Consider the following 22,029-nt stretch of genomic DNA (forward strand, 5'->3'; position numbering starts at 1 on the left):
AAAACTTCATGAACCGCCCAATTTCTTACAGATCTGATCAAATGGCACTTCATTGTGCAACGAATCACATATTTAACTGAAGCTGGTACTGTGATACAAAAAAAAGGTGTTTGAAACATAACCATACTCGCAGGCAGATATGGTGTTGTAAGTGAAAAGTAAAAAAAAAGATTGTGATGGCACCTAAATGGTGCAGGGGTTACAGCAGAAACATCCACCCATTGGTTAGCTTTACAGAAAATAAATATTTGAAATATTGGGAAGCCAATCTGGATAGACAAGTTCACTCGCTGACTTGCCATAATTTTATTTCCCGCAATAAATCATTAACGGCTTCACGTAAGTTGTAATGGTCGAGAAGTGAATAATGTTTTTCTGAAACGTAAGCCAGTACGATTTTATTCTTCCTTTTTTGCGTCAGCTCTGAACGTACCCCCTAGCGTAAATGTGCAATGTGTAATAAAATCAGATCTATACATTCATGACTTTCTTATGAATGACTAGATCGTTTGCTCAAAATATTGACCTTCTTTTTAGTTGGAACCAGCAAGCCCTGCCAGAACGCGCTCAACGAAGGTAAGTTGTACACTGACTTGATTGCGCGCTTCATTTTAAGTAAAAGTAGAATTCAGCGACACGTTAGCGATGTGTCATTGAGTCGTCGAAGTCTCGTCATGTTTCAACGACGTGTTATTCGGCAGTTTAGTGTACATTTCAGCGAGAACATCATGTTTGAAAACAGATGTCCAGATCACCTGGACCCAATTCCTGCTTCTGGTGTGTCATACAAGTTATTAGAATGCTGTAAATGATGTGAGCTCCGTGTAGACTGGGAGCTGTTTTGTGCAAACGATATACGCCTGGTACAACTAAGCCCGTTGTCGTACATTAACACGTCAATTGCGTTCGCGCGTTCTTCGTATAGTAGCTGAGGCAACAACACACATACCTAGTAATGTTGATCATCCTACGCGCATAAACATCAGTTTCATAAGCCGGTTGGCTGGCTTATGAAACGAACACTTTGTTACAGGCCACAGCCGCCACCAGATGCAACCGCGCGCTATAGATGCTGTAGAGATGGCACATTATTTTCTTTATTAGATTAAGGAACAAGCAATAATCGCTTTAGCCTTTAATCGATTAATCACTTTCGTTACATCGTTTTTTTCCTCGAATGGTAGATTAATTGACATTTTGTCCGGGCACATTTAAAAAGGTTGAAACACATTTATATATGTTTCTAAAATCCTGTTTTATAGTTTGAGAGGTTGAACGAAGTATCAAAAACAACTGCATAGACATTTGGTTTAGGATTATCTGTAACGTGTTAAAGAATAAATGTAATTGCCCCTAGTGGCTTTTGAAAGGATAAACAATGTGTGTTATAAAATGGTACTTAGTGTAGAATTTAAAAAAAGGTGCATGGTACTAGCGAATCTCTAGCAGTAGAGGTAAAGTGGAAAGAAGCAAAATGACAAAATTGAAATGCGAAGTCCAACTTAGTCCAAGTTAGTCGTCTCCAGCTTTTACGTTGCATCATGAATGGGAAAATCGGGCTTAAACTTTCCCATTATGTAACACCTATTAAAGCATGAGCAACAAGACAGACAAATTTTTCCCTTACGCCAAGATTTGCTAAAACAAAATTTCACATGAATATTTTTACCTACGTACTATGAACGAATAAAATCCCCCCCTCATTCACTTATTACAATCAAGCAACTTGACAAAAAAGTTGTCAATTCATTTGTCCCTAGGTTAGCACAACCTCAAGCAGTGTTTGTAACTATTTTCTTGTTCTTATGTAACATGTTCTGCATTTTAATTATGTTTAGTGCTCCGTAGTTGTTTGGTACAGCGTTTTGCCCATGTGCAATTTTTATCTTTGTAACTCTTCTTTTTATTCTAGTTACAGAGCCAAGGCAAGCATTAAGATTCTTTGTAACACGGGCAATTGCTGCATCCTTTTCATGCACTGTTTATATTTTGTTTTGTTTTTTGCATTGTCATCACATTGTCACTGTTTTGCCCTCCTGCATAGGTCAGCATTTTGATACGCGATATGAATGAATGCACTAATCAATCAAGGAATCAATGCATAAATAAATAAAAACTGAAATATGCAAGAAATCGCAGCATGCACAGGGCAAAAGAATGCTACCGGTTTAGGGTTTTCAACCACATGCTCTTTTCTACAGAGCGAAGGCATGTCAATTGGCTGGGATGTTTGGGTCAAACCGACAACTTCTTTCAATGTACACGCAACGAGCATGCGAGAATAGATGCTCGGACGCTATAGATTTGCAGTAATCGATACGAACTCAATCGCTATGTCAAACGCATGCTTCAAACCGGCGCGCATGCCGTGCCATGTCTTTAGCGGACTGGGAGTGACACGACTGGTCAACGACCGGGTTGCTATAGTATGCCTTGAATTGCGAGTGCATTTAAAGCCTTTGGCTTCGGGCGGTGTGTGGGGGAAGAGTGGTGAAGCGCTTGGCACAGCGTCACTCTGGTCCCGAAAAAAAAAACAGTCAACATTCGCTCTACCACAGCAACGTAGTCACTGCTCGCGCACCGGCATTAGATTACGAATTGAAAATTTTGGCACCACTCCTGTTCAAGGTCTCGAAAACTACCGTAATAGATGAAGTCAGTTAAATGAAAGGTGGACATCGATGAAGAATAACCGTTTCGCGGGATATACTTGATTGATTAATCGATTAATCATTCATCGACGTTGCCAACCCCAGGACGCTGATTAACTTTTTGAATGCCTTGTGGCATATTCAAGTCGTCCCTACAAATTTGTGGCATCTTGAAAGCTCGCTTCAGATTTTGTACGATGCTGAGTGAGTTGTCGGACACACGAACTTGACCAACACATCTGGATTTTATTTTTGTACCTTCGAGCAGCTTGCATTTCAGGATGCACTGTACAGACAAAGGTGACATGGTCGTGGTTGATGAGTTTCATCTCAGTAGAGCACATGGCGCAGTGGTTGGCTTTTGTAGGAGGCTCGTGATATTGTAGATCCTTTATTGAGTTATCAGCGCTAATATTAGTGCTGCTCTTTAGAGAACTGTCATTGGAAGTGACATCACCGGGAAAGGCTCAGCAGAATTGAGAACTCAGAGCCGAAGGCGACAGAACTTTCAGCTTTCTCCACTTTCCTCGCTTTTTTATACTCATTCACGAGCTTGAGGAAGTAGGAAGTTGTGCGAGATTCTGTAGTGAAAGTGTTAGGCTGAGACATGGCCGCGTCACCTTCACATAGTTTTAGTTTACAACTTCCAGCGTCATGTGCTACTGTGTTGTGCATCACTGCAACTTCGTTTGGTAGTTTATCGATGGTCCAACAAAGCACACTACTTGACTAGCGACCGAATGTGTGATCTACTACTACGTAGTGAATTCCTTTGTACAAAGGGCTGTTTAGTCGAAGTTTTCCGAAGTTTTTGAAACCGTTTGGTACCAGAGTCGGAATAATGTAATTAAAGCTGCAAGATTTGTGGCAATTCCGTTTCATATATGGTCGATCGACCTATATTTTATTAAAAGTTTGTCTCTGCCACCAACGTCATTTCATGTTAGCTCATCCCATTTGTGCAGAAACTCTTTTCATTGACATTTTGTATGCATTGGTGTATTTACTCACGCAACAACTACATCAAGAGATTCTGGTAGCTGCTACAATGGCTTGCTGAGGCCTCGGCATGGCAACTAAAGTTGAATGTCGTGCGTATCACGTAAAAAAATCTAATTTTTTTGTACATCTTCCAATCTCAATGCGACCAGTAAAACATATTAATAAACAGCAGGAGACCCATGACACAGCTTTGTTGGACTTCAGCGTGTCCTGGAAATTCCGACTTAAGGCCTTTTGGAAGCTTGCTCATGGGTGACAATTCCTTACTCCTACGTACAGACAAGAGCACACACATGTGATATCCACACTGTAAGATGCCTAGGATCGGGGTACAAGACTCAATCCGAGACCCTTTATTGTTTGAGACCCTTTCAACACCCTTCCTTGTTTTATATTTCACATTTGGCCTTTACAGAAATGCGTCCTCTCTTTCCGCTATATCGCACAGATTGCTCACCATACAAAACTCATAAGAAATAAAGTAATGAATTTAAAGAAAGTATACCTTGCGAACTTTTACAGCACCCTCGAAATTCAATACGAATTTATTTTATTGCACAGTGCCCCCTTTTCCGCACTGCAAAACATACATTCTTTTGAATTGCTAGGAATGTATTTGTTGTTACAACCGTAGTTCATCATCTACTCATATATGTAAAAACAGAGTGCACTGCACATAAATTTTAGAAGGCCGGATGTCAGTACATCCTAAAATTGAGATTTCCATTTGCAAACATTTCTAACTACCCTTTTTAGACGGCAGTAAAAAGAAGTCACACAGGTGGGCTAATGTCAATGCACTTTCATTGGTCACGATAAATCATTTCAGTACTCCTGTGACGTTTACATTATGTTAATCTAGGTGATATTAAAATCGTTGATTATTTGTATTGTCTTAAATAAATATCAGCTTTTTCTATTCTAGTTGGAATTATGACCATGCAATGCCTATAGTTTCACGTTTTCGCATGTCCCTTACTATGGTCTCCAGGCAATATAACTAGAATCTTAATTAAAAATGAACAGCGACGTTTCATTCATCTGAGAATTTTGCAGTCTCTTAGAGTTTTTACATTTTTGCCACCCGTGTTGCGCTTCCACTAGCCGCATAATTAAGGTAGTATAGCGATCAATCAAGAAAGACTGTTCACGCATTCACTCCGCGGACCAGGACAAATGTCTACAATGCGAAGGCTTCTTTCTAAGCGCCTACTATGGGTTTACTTAGTAGCTTTGTACTACCATCGGATAAATGGAAGTTTTTTATGAACCTTACTCCCTTTATGCGCTTCCTGACTGCTGATTCACCGTAGGACGTTGATATTGTCCCGTACACATTTTTTTTATTGACGTGCAGAAAGGAAGAACCACACCGCCGGGACCAATCTCGGGCACGGTAAGTATTGCGAGGCATTCCTGAGGTTTCTGTTGCAGACTTTTATTGGAAACTGTCATGATGTCGCAAGGCAGGTGCGGGTCAATGTAGCGGGGAGTATAGTAAGCCCTTTGATAATGACTTAGAATCGTGAGATATGTAACTGTCTGGGTTGAGATGTTCAGTAATGTGGAAAGTTGGGCTAGTTGATAATTAATCATCATACCTTGCTGGTGAAGCAGCGCACTGACACGGACACAGTGAGGACACACAAGAATTTCAGCGAGTCTTGTCAGCGAGTGCCGTCATTTATTGTGTGTCTTCACTGTGTCCGTGTCAGTGCGCTGCTTCACCAGCAAGGTATGATGGTGAGATGTTTATGCTGCAGACTATGGCTAGTCCCTGTGGGACTTCCCCCGACCCAAGTTGTCTATTAGCTTGGACCACTGGACATGTGCTCGGGGTCGTGATGCCTTTGTGGCCGTTGCACGGTCATCATTCCTGCTTTACCAATGGACTCCCTTGCCATCGTCACGCCATCGCCGTCCTACAATCGTCATGCATTCTGTGCCATTACGTCATGGAAATGCCGTCGCCTTCGTTCCGTCGTCACCCTTCTAACTTCGTCATGCGACGCTCGTAATGTCATCACGCAATAATCATCATACCATGGTCCTTATGTCACGTCATACGGTCGTTTACCGCCGTCCTCACTCCAATATCATTATCCCATTGTTTTCTGCCATCATAGTCGTACTTCATTTGTAATTCAGTCGATGTTATTTCCTCATTCTTGACTCTATCGTTATCATGCTGTGGTCATTCAATCATGCTTATTCCGCCGTCGTCTCGCTATTGTTTTCCGACATAGCCACTGTCGTGCACCTATTGTAATACCCTCGTCGGGATGCTGCCGTTGCCGTACCGTGGCACTCAATCCATCTTCGTCATCTGTTGGTCATCTTACCGTCGTCATTACATATTAGCCATCACCCCTCTGCTCTGATGCTGTCATTGTGACCGTGTTGTCATTCTACCATCGTCATTTCAGAATCGTAGCCTCACTGTCGTCATAGCTTCGGCGTAATAGCACATGTGTCCTTCTATCGACGTCATTATTTATGCGTCATTCCACCGCCATCACTGCGTCATCGTCCTACAGATGTCATGCCGTGAAGCTCATGGACGGCCTTGGCAAGAGATTGCTATAGAGAAATGTGCCGATGCAGACGACGATATATGTTGCGAATAGTCGAAGCTACAGAAGTCACAAAAATACCACTACAGATTTTAAGTACTCGTTAAGCAATGCGGGTATCAGTAAATTGTCTGAATGCTAATAGCATTACTGTCGACAGTCATCGTGAGGTGATTTCTGCCGTATTTTTCCCTATTGAATGTCCTGGAGGCACTGCAGGATGCTACTAAGCGAATTCTTCAGCTGCTAATTGACAGTGGAGGTACACTTCTCGTGCTATGCACGAAACATAGCTTCTTTCGTGTTTTTTTTATATTTTGAGATATATTATTTAGCGAACGCAGCATTTACGTGAAATAGAGAGTGCCAGCGACACATTTTATATGATGCCTTGCACGAATAAAAAATATATTGGGGAGCTGACGCACACATTGCCATGAAACGCGTTTTTGCACACATGCTGCGCCCTATAGTAACGCTGCTACGAAGCTGGCGCAAGGTGCTTGTCAAAAGTTGCATTTATATAAGTTTGCATGATTGCATACCACACGGCTTTGTTGCGCCCAGCAACGGAGAAATTACAAAAAGAAAGAAAACTTTATTCAGTCACTGAAGAGTGGCCGGTGACCCAAGTTGCCGTCACCCAAGTTGATATGTGGGCCGGTGACCCACATAGCCGGTGACCCAAGTTGCCATCAAAGAGGTTCATTGAAGAGTGGCATGTACCCAGTGGGTCATGTTGGTGGTAAAGAGGCTCACTGAAATGCGGCACACGCGCAGTGGTTCACCTCCAACTTTCGACTGGAGTGGTTCTTGCAAGTCCGTTAGAAATCGGCGTTTGCGACTTTCCCAGCGTCGAACACAAGGCTGCTTTTCGCAGGCAATGTGTGCGTAACTATTTATGGCTAGCCATGCTCAATGGGCAGTGAGAAGCTGTTTGGAAACTTTGTGCTTCTTAAGTGGCTGATAGCTTTCCATTTGACAAATTATGGTCGTGAATATTCAATGTTCGCACAATGCAGCTAGAGTGAAATTTCTGTATATAATGCATTATCTGCCAAGTTTCAGCAAAACCTTGCACCACGTAGATTAGCAGAAACACATTGTTTCAAAAAAAAGGAGGTAATCTTCTAAAATTTTTAATGACATTTGACTTCGTGAACAAGGGTTACGAGGAAGCATACGTGTGCTATTTCGAAGTTTCTAAGCTATGGCGTCTTGCCTGACAACCCGTTTTGTCGAAAGCCGCCTAGCGCGTTCTTCGGTAGTTTCCTGACTTTTCCTCATCTTGCCAAGCTCGCGCCTGGCGCTTGCCGACGACTTCGTCGTCTGTCAAATCACGCTCGTCTTGCCGCCACTTGCTTTGCTGCTCCGTCCTTCTCGCTCGGAGCTCGGCCTCTCGATCGCGAGGCGAACCCGGTACATTCACAGCGCACATAAAGCCCGCAGCAACTGCCAAGCAGATCAACCCAGCGCGCCTCCGCCTACCCTCCTCTACCGCCCCCCCCGTCGCCCCGCCTCCTTACTCTCCCCCTCCGCCTAGCGCTTCTGCGCACCTTCCCCGGCGCGCGCTCCTCCTCTCCCGTCTCCTCCTCCTGACGCTTGCTTCTCCCTCTGCCAGCGCGGTGGCCTCCGACTGAAGCTCGCTGACTTCGAAGACGGGGCATGTACGCTTGCATGTAGAAATGTATCAGAGAAGCTTTGCTAAGCTAAAATACCTCGTGGACACAAAGATAAAACGTTAGGCACTTTCTTTCTTCGTAGGCAAGAAATCATTCGCATTCCTCTCGCAGCTTTCACCGTTAGGAATTGTTGAATGAAAAACGGCACGGCGCCTTTGGTTATGGGTAACTGTGACAATGCTGTGAACACAGACATTACAAAAATTTTTGGAAGGAATTTCAGACTGTCTTATCGGTTTATTTATAAGCCGCGTAGCATTGTTATGTGTATCTATCTTGCATCTGTCGTTTGGTAACCCTACAAAGAATGAGAAATAAGCTCGCTCAATAACGTTCAACGAAAATCTACCCGTTTCATTTGCGAAAATTACAGCCGCACTTTCTCACCGCCACAGGCTCAACAATCTTTGCACATTGAGCCATTACTTTCACGTTATCACATTGAAGCCATAAAACTATTATATGAAATTAATAACACAACCTCTGGTCTTTCCGATTGCTACTATATCATATTTACTAACGCAAGTTGTACCTGTAACTCCCACGCCTTGAACAAAGCACCGATTTATGCCCGTATTAACACATTCAAGTACAGTTTTTTTCCCACGTGCAACAGAGCTTTGGAATTCTCTACCTGGTAACATTTGTTCCCTATCACTAAAAGATTCCATAGCTGCCACCGGTAAGCACTTCGCTAACATGTAAAGCGCTTCTTTTTGATAATTCATCGTTTTGTGCTTATGTGTGTTTGTAATCTGTAATCTATAGCAATGTATAACGTTCCCACTCCTGCAAAGCCCTACATAGGGCTGCAGTATATGTAAATAAATAAGTGTGTTAAAATATTTGTGCGGTTTCAAATGCAAATTTGTGATATGTGATTTTAAATATGTTGTTTGCATATTTAGACAGAAGAAGGAAGCACTGAAGGGTCAACAGAAAGCCCGGTACGTTTTGCATGAACTTTTCTTTGAGTGGTGAATATTTTCCAGCATTTACCTCAAAAGCTGATATTAGGACTGCAGATAAAAGCTGCAGTTATGCAACTTGACGACCTCTTATCGCCTAATTAAAGACATTTTGGTATGAGCGCGATAGTGCGCACAAAAGTATCCCAAAACCTATGGCATAAATATATTACAGCATAAACAAGGAAAAGTAATATGAAAGGTATAACATTTCAATTGAGAACCCCATTGATAATATGTAATAGCCAAAGTAACGTATACATTTCATGCAGCTCGCGACACTTGCAAGCGAAAATATCAAACTGTGGGATAGCTGCTAAGAAGTGAAGGTCATGTAAAGCACAGATCCCGTTTTCCAGAATTCAAACTAAGTGTATATAAAGCCCAACGCTTACCGGGTCTTGCTGGGCAATGCAACTTATTTCGCCTAATTGGCCATACATTTTAGATCATGTACCTTTATTTGCATTTCAAGCTTAAGATTTACGCATAGCCGATATCTGTATATGCAATGTGTGCTTACTATACATCGGAATCTTGAAATATACAGGCACTTGGTGACCAATATGCTTCATTTTAAACGTGACAGCCGTGTAATTCGGAATCAAGTGAATTCAGTACAGATCAGAATGTGCTGCTACGCCGTGCAAGTTGACAACAATTTAGATACGAATTAGAAGAATAAAATATACACAAGAATTTTTTTTAGGTTAGCTGGTATCTGACACGACACATTGTGCCCGTGGTTTGAGAAGCTTTATTAAAATATAGTTTATGTGCTACTTCCAGGCCATATCAGGGGAGAAGATAAATCTAGGACGCCCATGTCGGTCGGAAATTGAATATTAGAGATTTAGAGATTACTGTTTGGTGGGGAGGTTTAATTATTTTTGACCTGCATCTACTACTTACTTCTGCATCTAATACTATTACTATCTTACTTTTCTTTCATTTATCTGCATGCAGTTCGAGTCTCATCAACGCAGTAGAGATTACATTGTTTGAATATACAGCGATGCAAACTCCTCAACGTCACTTTCAGAAAAACATCTGCTGACATAATGCGCATAGATGAGAAATTTTTCCTTGGAAATAATAGATTTGTTATGTTACGTTATGTTAAGTGTTTTCTGTGAGCGGTTCAAGCTGCCGGAAATTAGCCTCCCGATCAAATAGTTCCTTTTTGCTTGATGCTGTCGTCTCGTTGACTCGGAATGCATTTTCTGAGAATAGTAATAAAACAGTAAAATCAATTATCTATAATAAACAGCGGCAGAAAGCATGCGAAAGTATGTTTTTTTTCGTAATTTCACCATAAGTACCACTATACGCACCATGAACCGCCTACTTTGGTAGCACTTCGTTAAATTGTCCTTGATAATGTTATAAGTGCATTTGGAACTGAACACATGGCTGCGGTAGGAAATACGGCTTTCATCAACATGAGGATACTGACCACAGTATACTCCCATCAATCGCATACATGGTACGGTAACTGGGAAAATGGCAAAAAAATTGTACGGCCGATAAAATGCACTAGACTTTCATAAGAGTTACTGTAACCTGCACATTAGGTGGTACTACTGAACAGACTTAATTGTAACCCGGGGCCAGGAATCTTCATGGGTGATTTGATCTGTGGTCTTGCCATATATTCTTCTGTAACCACAAATCATCAACGGCTTTTCGTACGTCGTAATGGAGGAACAAGAAAAAAGAATGTTCTGAAGGGTAAACCGTTGGGATTTTGTTTTTTTCTTTTTGCGTCAGCGTTGAAAGTACTCCATAAGGTAAACGTACACACCGAAATAAGATCAGGTTTAAAATTTTGTCACTTTTGTAGGAATGGCTATATTGCTTGCTCAAAATACTGACGTCCTTTTTAGCCGATAACAACAAGCGCCGCAGGAAGCCGCTCGACGAAGGTGAGTTGATCACTTAGGTGTTACCCGATTTCGAGTAAAACTGGAATTCAATTACTTGTCATCGGCGTAGGCAGACTAATGTAACGATTACATTTCTGCCTTCTTAAAAAAGACGGTTGCGATAAATACATGTTTGGAAGCACATAGAGTAGTAAACTGGACCCCGTGCCTGTTTTTGTTGTTGTATCCAAAAAAAATAGGATGCTTCATTTAATTTCAGCCTCTTTTGCAATGTAAGCAAAATACACCAAACTGAAGCTTTTTATTTCAAGGAACTCTAATTTGGCATAGGTTCAAATGTAGATATCATTCACGCCTTTCTCGAGTACGAAGTAAAGCAAAATCTTAAATATCTAATATTGTCCATGAACAGGACAATATTACCTGTCCACTTAAGACAGGTAGTGACCGCGGATTTCGATCGTGAGACTGAAATAATCAGAAGAATAAGAGTGGGCTGGGGTGGGTTTGGCAGGAATTCTCAGATTATAAACAGCAGATTGCCAATATCCCTCAAGAGAAAAGTGTATAACAGCTGTGTCTTACCAGTACTCACGTACGGGGCAGAAACCTGGAGGCTTACGAATAGGATTCTACTCAAATTGAGGACGACGCAACGAGCTATGGAAAGAAGAGCGATGGGTGTAACGCTAAGGGACAAGAAAAGAGCAGATTGGGTGAGGGAACAGACGCGAGTTAATGACATCTTCGTTGAAATCAAGAAAAAGAAATGGGCATGGTCAGGACATGTAATGAGGACGGAAGATAACCGATGGTCATTAAGGGTTACGGACTGGATTCCAAGGCATAATTATCGGCCTGAAATGCATATCGGTTTGAAAAGCATGTAAATTCATTTTCGAGCAAGTTTTGTTACAGGGCACAGCCGCAACCGATGGCGAGCACCCGCTATAGATGCTGGTGAAGAACATATTACACGTCTCATGGCGTCTTCAGGTGTTCTTGGCAAACTTGCGTAATCTTTAATGTTTGCTTGAGGGTATGTATGGTGCTCATTGAATTACTGTATGCACGAAGAGCTCCTAAAGCACCAAGACGTCAGAATTATTGCATTTGTAACTTCGTGCAGTTCGAATTTGATGATGCATTAGACTTCCAAAGCTGACGCTGCTTCTCCGTGGTCGAACCGTTGGTTTTGAGGAGACCACGCAGTGCGTAGGAGGGACAGTGCTTTTTTGTAGCAGGTTGGCGGTAGGGTCGAGCCTTTATAGATTTTTTCATTACCAGTAAACGTGTAGCACAATGGGGGACTGAAATTCGACGTGACAACACTTAGAGAGTATTTGTAGGAATGGAAATAAAGAGATGATGCTGGCCGGATAGGCTGTCTTTGCATTTTGCTCGCATCTTCTCGCTGGTTCACAAGCTGTGACGTGGTATAAAGTAGGGCAATCTTCTACAGTGCAGCAGCTAAGACGAAACGACGCAGCGTCGTGATCATAGTCATGGCATCTCTGTTTAACAACGTTCAGTCTCATACAATGCTGTGCTGTCAATCAATGTAACTACGCCTGGTAGAATGTGTATGGTTGAACGACGGAGTTCACTTGTTGGCTGGCCATCTCAGTGCGAGGTCTGCTGCTACTTGGTGTATGCCTTTGCGCCAAGGATTGTTTCAGTTGAAGGTTTGATGACTTTTTGAATCCGTTTGGCATCTCAGCTGGCATCATGCATTAAAAGTGGCAAGACCTTGAGCTATTATGTTTAAAGTATGGAAGATTGTCCTACATTTTGTTGAAAATTTATTTCAGCAACCATCATTATTTGAGGTTTGTTCGCCGCATGAATGAAGAAAGGCCTTTCATGCACATGTTGTGCCCGTTAGTGAATTTGCTCATTCAACACGGACATCAATAGCTTCTTACAGCTACTAATAATGTTTATGGAGGTCTCTTCGTGTTGACCAAAGCGGAATGTCACGAATGTAATTTACCAACCTGATGTTTCGTATGTATTCTGATCACAATGCGAGTGATATCAGATGAATATTATACAGCAGCTTTGTTGAACTTCACGGTGTCATTGTTAACTCTAAACAATTCCATTTTGGCGTGAATTACGATTGATTCGTGATAAATGCACCGAATTTACACAAAGATGAGCAGCGTGCAGAACACTCGTCCAAGAAAACCAAGGTGGGGGAATGTTCTGCGAGAGCCATCATTATTCTTGAGAATCATCATAACTACAAAGTAAAATATTCTCTATTTATTATGCAGTCGGCAGTGTTGCTTTTTGCACAAACAGAATCGAATCGCTGGCTCAGTGTACGTGCGCACGCTAAATAACGGCTTAAACCGTTACGACGCAAGGGGGAAAGCGAGCGACGACACGGTGATGGCGACCGAAGGGGGCCGACAGGGCGTCGTGGAGGTGGCGAGAACTCTGGGTTGGGAAGCATCGCATGCCCGGTAGTATCGTCGGAATAGCCATATCCAGGCGTTGCGACAGCACAGTTGGCAGGTGGCATGCGACGATGGCAGAAGCGCGCCACATGGCCTGCGATACCGCAAGCGAATCATATGGGCCAGTTATCGCGTGTACGCCAAGGGGTCTGAACTGGGCGTCGAGACGGAATTGGAGGCGACGCGGGAGGAGGTGCAGATTGAAGTCGCATTGGCGCAGGAAGCGCGAACGTCGGCGGCGCAGGTCGCGCGGCGACTTCGGCATAGGTCAGAGGTGCAGCCACGGGAGGGCAGGGTTGAACTAAAGGTAAAGACCCAGCAAGTTCCTCGCGAATGGCCCACCTAATGGGAGCAGCCAGAGGTGTGTCAGGCTGGGGAGGTCGATCGTTAAAAGGTAGCATAGACAGCTGGCTCGCCACCTCCTCACGAATGAAATCTTTAATCTCAACAGAGAGCGATGCTGCTGGCGTGGAGTGGGAGCGAAGCGTGAGACCTGAGAGAGAGTCGCCATGTGCAACAGCGCTGCGCGCAAGGACCCATTGTCGACGCAGCTCATCGAAGCTCTGGCAAAGAGTGACAACAGCAGCGACAGAAGTAGGGTTTCGCGCCAGGAGCATTTGAACTGCGTCGTCCTCGATGCCCTTGAGGATGTGCTTCACCTTGTCCTCTTCACTCATGGTGGAATCGACGCGGGGGCAAATATCCACGACGTCCTCTATGTAGCTGGTGTAAGTCTCGCCGGGCTGTTGAGCACGCTGGCGTAGGCGCTGTTCAGCACGGAGTTTTCGCAAGGCTGGGCGACCGAAAACGTCTGCGAATGCTCTTTTGAAAGCGGACCAGGTTTGCAGTTCCCGGTCATGATTGTGGAACCAGAGGTTCGCTACGTCAGCAAGATAGAAGATGACGGTACGTAGCTTTGTCGGGTCATCCCACTTGTTGTGATCACTGACGCGCTCGTAGGTAGAGAGCCAATCTTCCACGTCAGTCTCGCCTGATCCGCTAAGAACAGGAGGGTCCCGCTGCCGCTGGACGGCGCCGCACATGATAGGAGCGGCGGATACTACAAGCGGATTGTTGGGAGCCTCGTTCATGTTAGCGGTTGGAGAAGTTGTCAAAGTTCGGCTGCAAAGTTCCAGGGTGAGGTCGGGGAGCGCAGCACCTCTACCAAATGTAATATGCGGATTTATTACGAGACGCTAGGCACAGTCTAGTTGCAGCGACAGTACACGAACGCCGATCGCGCGCACAACCGACACAAGAGCCGTCTTCTTCGTCCCCTTCTTCACTACACGTATAATGAAAAGTGAACACATTTGAAGTCGACGCAGTATGATGCCTTGAATTTGCGACAGAGGAGCCATAACCTGCAACGATTCTGGCATTTCTTTTTTATACGGCCCCACTACGCTTCACTTGGGCGCGCCCTCTCCCTATCGGCTATCGCAGAGATTGGTCACGAGACAACGCCTACAAAAAGTGAAAACAATATGCCTTAAGAAATTTAGCTGCTCGCTAACAATTCAATGACGCTTATTCCTTTTCACGTTGCCCAATTTCTCGAACCGCAAAGCTTTAACGCTTTTCATTTACTAAGAATGCATTCGTAGTTAGAACCACTGTTTATCCCCTAATCACTACATTCAAATTAATGAGCAGGATACATAACTCTTAAGAGGCCTAATGTCCGTCTATTCAAAGAATCGGATCACTTTTTATCAACGTCTCTAGCTGCCTACGTTGACAAGGAGTAAAATGAATTTATATATACTTGGCCATATCATCATGTCCTTCCTTTTTGCATGATATATTTTTACAAAGTTCCTGTCATACTTATGGAATCATCACGAATAGCTATACGATATTAGCATAATGTTTAGTTTTTCATTGTCCTTAATAAATAACAGTTGATTTTTATGACAGGAATTATGGCGATGGAATGTCTGATTTCAAGTCAACACGTTTGCACTATAAAAGTCTCCTAGAAAGATAATTAGAAAGTTAACTAGAAATAAGGACTAAAAATCTATTGATATAAGCATTTTAGAGCAGCGTGGTAAAACATAATTGGCATATTCAGTGTCTCTGTGCATAATGTTGTTGATTAATTATCTCTCGTGTTGCAATCCGCCCCGGTTTCGATCAAGTAAGTTACTTAGCGATAGACCTAATAAATACTTTGTCCCGCGTTCGCTCTATGGACAAGGACAAATATTTCTTCTTATATTCATAAGCTTTCTTTATGAGGAACGCGTACTGGATGCGCTTTTGGCTTTATGCTACAGTCGAGTTGGAGGAAATTTTCAATTTCACAAACCTTCCTCCACTCGCGGGTTTCCGCAGAATTTGTTCATTGTAAGAAGTTCATATTTGTCCTGTACACATTCTTTTTTTTTGATGTTGTTGTTGACGCGTAGAAAGGAAGAACGAGTCCAGCAGGACCAAGCGGAAGCACGGTAAGTGTGGCATGTTACTTCCAAGGTTTCTTTTTGCACTCTTTCACTATTGAGAACTGTAATTATTGCACAAGGAAGGCGCGTACCAAGGAGGCGGCATTCACAGTAAGCCCTTGGAGAATCACTGAGAATGGCGGCGTGTATAACTTACATGGTGCGAGGGTGTTTTTGCTATTTCCAATAAGACTTTACACTTCACAGCCCTTTATACAGCAGTACCTGAGGGTTGGTAAGCTCGCGCACCTTCTAGGAGCACGGCTCCTTGCGTGAAAATTGAACCGGTATCAGTGCTTAGCATGTGGCACGGTACTCAGTGTGTGTGATGGAAAAGCAGTCTCTATTTGCATACTAATGATAAACCGCACTTCTCCCGGTATTGCTGGCAACTATATGCTTTGCAAATGCTTAAACAGCTGTTGTACTAACGTCCCCTTACTATAGGCTTTCAGCGGAACTGAGCGAACGCGGTTGCTTGTGAGAGTTTGCGCCCATGAAAGCCTACCTCAGCTTAACTTTAAGCGACACCTAAGAGCCGCTTTTTTGGATTCGAATGTACCGGACTGGACTGCGAATGTGCCCTAAATTTATCCGATGCTGAGCGGAACTGAACCCACATCATAAGTGTACTTCAAGGACATCCGAAATTTAGCGACATTTAGCGGCCTGTGCCACAAATGCACTGGGCACGTGCCGCTCTTCGACGAACCGTCCACCAACCTGGGTCACTAAACATGTGTCACTATGTGTGCGGCGCTCGCCGCGTTCGCAGGCACCGGCGCACCGCGCTCTTTTTCTTTTTGTCTCGGAGGCCACGGGTGGACTTCCCAGCAGTGCCACTAGATGGCGCAGCGCGTCGAGAAAGAAAGTGGCAGCTGTGGTAGTTCATAGAGTTTTTTTTTATTATTTAACCTAGGTATAACATTAGGCAGCGTAATAGCAAGAGCTTGGTGGCGCAACCCACCACCCCTTTCCAAAGGGGACGCTCATAACATCCATCCATCAATCCGAAGCGCCAGAGAGAATGCCGTAGTCTGCACGACGCATTTTTCAGCGTTCGCCCGCACCGGCGCGTCATGCATTTCGGAGGCCACACGCAGGCTTCGGGGCGGCAGCGCTTGATGGCGCCGAGTGTTCCTAGGGAAGCGCGAAAGAGGAGTCCCACCGCACTACACGCCTCCAAAATTGCTCGTTTCAGTGGTGGCGATGTGTGGCGTGACTATATTGATTGATTGCTCAGCGTATTGCTATCGACAGTCATCACGAGGCGGGTTCTGCCGATCTTTCTTGTCACTGAAAAATGACATATACCGAGTAATCCAAATTACCATCAAATAACTTCATTGCAGAGAGGCTCATGTGCAGTAGCTGAAGTTGACTTCAAAGAGGTTCATAGATGATTGGCATATACCCAGCGGCACAAACCCAGTGACTGAACTAGGCACCATAGAGGTTCATTGAACAGCGGCACATATCCATGGTGTCAGATACTCAGGAACCCAAGTTGGTCACTGAGTTGTCGTTGTCCTGATTGGTTTCGGATAGCCTTCGCTCAATACAGAAAGGCGATGCGCTGCCCATTAGACTTTGAATTATCCGGTGACTCAAGTCGGCGTGAAAGCGGTTAGAACGGAGAAACATACTGGAAAGTACGTCAAGTATATTATGCAGTTTTTAATAAAATATACTGCAAAAGAAAGCGTGCGACCAGTTTCACCGAAATTACCATTACCAAGGCATCACCACAAAGCCGAATCTGCGCAAAAGCGAGATTGAGTGACTATCGTTCCGGCATCTCCACTCCGAACCGGGAGCGCAGTCACGAGATCGCTTCCGCGAAGAACACATCGGCACACCACAGCACAGCGAACACAGAACTACAAGCGCAGCCCGTTGTCGTAGATGAGAGCGCAAACCTTTGTCGTTCTCACCTCACACTCACAAGTGCCGCCACCTCTGGAGGGGACGGTTCGAGCTCGACAAATTGCCAATCTAGTGCGCTTGCTGGTGGTTTATGACCGTAAGTACATGCACATAGTCATGGATACATGACGAGGCTTAGAACATGCAGAATGTAATTTCCCCCGAAGTCTCGTGTATCCAGAAGTTCCTTACTTATACCACGGTTTACGCCGCATATAGGTACCCATTCTGGTCACATGGCACGAGGCGTGCGCGTAGGCAAATATAGCGCGGTGCCCCTGACCAATAAAGAACGCTGCTGATAGTAGGATAGCGCGCGTTGTTTTGTGTCTTCACGTGTCGACGTTAGCGCATGCGCAGCACTTATAGACCCGAGAAGCTTGCTCTCACGCGCACGTTTTGCGCAAGCGGATCACTTGCAGGTTCTAATTTTCGGACCGGTTTTTTAGTTGGCCTTGTTGTGATCGCCATTCGAAGCGGTTTAAAGAGATCACGCGGGGGAGTACTGCAAATGAGAGAGTTCCAAGCTCTTTTTCTATGATTAAGTACATTGTGCATGGTCAGTTCGAAAAATTCTTGGTTTTTTTCTAGAACATCTGCATTACGCATGTTAGAGGCCCTATTCATGCATTCCATGCTAGACAGACACAAAACACCTGACCGCAATGTTGTGAATTGCGTTTGTGCGCTTCTCGCCTTCGTGTAGTCTTACTTTGCAAGTAAATGTGTATTGCGTTGAGACAGAATACCCGCATTCTGGTTCATAATTAGAAGGCAACGCTGAGGGACATACGCAACTTGCGCTGAACACTGACTTCGTCTGACGCAGAGCGTCTCCCAGTGTAGTACTTTTCTGATGTAAGAAGCTTTCCGCGAAATTGCTGCTTCATATATTACAGCTTGAACCTGTGAACGCAAGGTAACGTCAAATTTCGCACATCTGTGCGCCTTTGTCCATCCAGCATATTAAAGTCTACTATGTTTTAGCCACGAGCGTGAGATGGGGATATAACCGTGTCCCTCCACTCGTTTCCTTGCAAATGTGTTCAGATTAGCGATGCCTTCCATGCAATATGCTTATTGGTCATATAAAAGTAAGAACCTAATGTTTCATCAAATGAGGAGAAGAATATCTAACCGTTTTCTTGATATTTGAGGCACTGTTTTTTCATCATGAAGGCGAGCTTCAAGCAGTGTAATAAGTCTTTGTCTTCTACGTTGTGCTGGTTGCTATACAGGGTGATCATTTTTATGCTTCCAGGAATTTCGGAAAGTTGCCTTCTGCACATAAATTATTCTAGCCCTTGAGCTAGATTAGTGAGACAGTCGGGTGCTACTTGTATGATAAATTGAAGTCCCCTTTTCAACTAATCGGCAAACATACGCTAATTAGCTTCCCAGTTACTTTACGCTAGGTATTGTAATTTACGGATGACAGTTTGCAAGGTCTATTCACTTCGAATGTATTTTCGTGGTGACGCCAGTTTTGAGGTATGCGCCATCAAGCTCGCCATAGAAGTGCAGCTTCTCCACCTGATTTTTTAACAGAATGCCATCTTATGCATTGAAGCATAAAAGTAACTTTAACGCCCACGTATTTCGTTTCCCCTTTCGGGAAATAATATCTCGGAAATTGTGTCACCCTGCAGATTCATTCCAAGTGGACGCGCCTAGCAAACTCTCCGGGTACAATTCATGAATAGCAATACGTGCCCCAAAGTAATTAATTAGGAAGTTACTTAGCGAACTTTATTAAATTAGCCGAATATCTGTTTCGATTTATCGTGCTAGTAAAGCCAGCCGAATCAAATAATTCAGCCCAAGGCGATTCAGACCATATAACTCAGACCAAATAATTCAGAACATCCCTGCGTGTATTCTTCTATACGAATTTCCTGAGCAGTTTAAGAACACGTGAATGTGATTGCCATACACTCTTAGGCAAAAGTACACCCTTTGGGGTGTATATCTTCCACGCAACAATAATCGTCATCTGCCTTGCTTGCGTTTCCTTGCTTGAAAACGCCGTGCCCGCTACTTTCCTGTCGGAAATGCTATGTCATGCTGATAACGCGCATGCCGTTCATTACTGAGAAGTACCGGGCGCGCCGCGTGAAAGAAAGGAAATGCGGACAAGACAGATGACAGTTATTGCTGTCTGGCAAAAGGGTGTAATTTTGCTTAAGAGTGTAAAGCGCACATGCTTTGATATAGGAGCGATTGCCACGGCGCCCCAATTAACGTCACCTGTTCCTTGGAAAGGGATAAATTCGAAACTGGCTCCGTGATTTGTTTCAGAAATTTGGAATGTGACATGTGATAAAGCACTGCAGTCAAGGAACTTGTCTGTTCAACAATTTATCTGTTTGAACTGAAAATATGAAATACACTACCAACACTATGCCTACGGCATCAATTACGGTGAGGCGATACTTAAGAAACATTTCTTTGCCCTCGCAACTACGAAATTTGTGGTTATGACAGGCATGTGAGGAGTTCGTTTAGGAATTCGAGTAAGCTGGAAACACGAAGCAGATCTTCATACTGCCAGAAGACGCCGTGTGCCTGAGTGTCCTTTAGGGTGCACAGATATTTATATTGCCGACCAGACTCGCCTCCTATTTCCTGCACAATATTACCTATTCATGTTTAGTGAAGACTGAAATTGCTTACATAAGTAATCGAAGTCCATGAAAAAAGAAGAAAAAACTGGACATGTCCGCTGAATAGAAAGGGCATTTCGAAATAGAAATACGGTTTTGGTCAAAGCCCAACCATTGCTCTTAATAGGACGTGGTCATGGTAATCAATATTGCTCATGCATATAAGGGATACTAGGGAGGCTAAACATAATAAACCAAAGTTGCTGAAAGCTCATATCGTAGGGCTTCAACGTTGCCTACCATTTGTCGGTACAAACATCAGCAAGCAAATACCCGGCTTTATTAGAAAAATTGATCATGTATAGGGTTTTAAGACGCGAGGTCTAATAATAGCCAAAGAGCGCCATAGAATACTTCCAAATATGATTCCATAATTAAGACATCACATTGAAGCCTGTATATTAGGATTAACTATGTTTCTTTTTTTGGTTAGATTGTAACCTAAGCTGACCTTTTTGCTATAGATCCAAAACTAACCACAGAGGCTAAGAATCCAATTGACGCTACCAACCACATCGCATTGCACTACGCCGGAATAAAGTGCGCCTTCTTCAGTAAAACTCGTTGTGGGGCTAATTGGTGCGTAGCTTTCAAAAGATGAAGGGCCGACAGTGACACTACATTAAGAAGGAACAAAAACAGGACCTGTCTCTGTTCCTTCTTTGTGTGCTGTCGCTGTTGTCGCTTCATGTTTTGAAAGCTCCTTCTTCACTTTTTCTTCATGCCTAAAATTAAAAACGTTGACAGGCGAGCCTAGCATGATATGTTGCCTGTATGTAGTCCCCGGCTGCCATATTTTGTGTGAAGCGATGGAAGTTCAATGTGCTTGCTGAAAGCACTAACACACAATTAATATATTTTTTCTGGTAGGTTGACTGTAATGCTGGATAAGTATCACTTGGTCGATGCGGTTCGATAGTAGCCTGATAAAAAGGTAATAATCCTTTGTGTGGTTCGCCAATTCTTGTATAGGGCGGAGGAAGTACTCACGAGGGACCCAGCTCTGGCATGGTAAGTGCTCGAATAATTCACGAAATTTTGCGCATTTTCTTTTTCAAACTAAAGCAGAAGCTGCAAGGCAACGCACTGTTGGCGCTTTTTCTGCCACACAGAAACAGCTAAAGCAATTTGAACTTGAAACGCTTACGCAAGGACTTCATGCACCGTAGTATATTACCGTGGCACACCGCGTATTCTTTATCGCTTACAGTATTTCGCTGGATAAAACTAATAAAAAATAGGTGCTCTTCTCAAAGTGTCATTTACTGTTAAGCAATAAAGGGCATGCCACATTTACAACAGGATTTGTTCGTACGCATCAGACAAGCAAACATGCTAACTAATATTGAACTAAAAATTAAACTTGACAGGTTAAGGACTCAGTCAACAAGAGACATCGCGAAAGATTCTATAAAGTATTGCTGGCTGGTGAAGTTCTAACTCAGTATGCCATGAACGAACTTCGTCTTCAAGTATGCTACTGTAATGATATCAATTGACTTCCACATATGACGATTATTACCAGCTTTGGCGCCCTTTTCGTGCATATATCCCCTTTCCCATGTGCAGGGTAGCAAACCGAGCGTACCTCTGGTTAACGTGCTTGCCTTTCATCTCTTCTCCTTCGGTCCCTCTTTCCTGGATAGCTTACTTTGTGGAGTGTGACAGCACGTTTCAGAAGGGAAATTATTTTTGAATACAGAGAGTTAAAATTTATTCGTGCACTTATCTGATATTGGATAAGTTAACATGCACCAAACATGCTT

General features: G+C 43.5%; 1 protein-coding gene across 1 annotated transcript in view; it reads left to right on the plus strand.

Annotated features, from left to right (window-relative positions):
- Nucleotides 1-22,029, plus strand: part of LOC142560631 (uncharacterized) — a 223,655-nt gene that overhangs the window by 48,062 nt on the left and 153,564 nt on the right. The window contains exons 12-17 of the mRNA XM_075672856.1: nt 538-576; nt 5,011-5,049; nt 8,817-8,855; nt 10,763-10,801; nt 15,642-15,680; nt 21,236-21,274. Coding sequence (XP_075528971.1) covers nt 21,272-21,274 — 3 coding nt within the window. The 5' untranslated portion in view covers nt 538-576; nt 5,011-5,049; nt 8,817-8,855; ... (1 more) ...; nt 15,642-15,680; nt 21,236-21,271. The remainder of the gene's footprint in view (nt 1-537; nt 577-5,010; nt 5,050-8,816; nt 8,856-10,762; nt 10,802-15,641; nt 15,681-21,235; nt 21,275-22,029) is intronic.

This window comes from Dermacentor variabilis, chromosome 10, assembly GCF_050947875.1.
Source record: "Dermacentor variabilis isolate Ectoservices chromosome 10, ASM5094787v1, whole genome shotgun sequence".
NCBI lineage: Eukaryota > Metazoa > Arthropoda > Arachnida > Ixodida > Ixodidae > Dermacentor > Dermacentor variabilis.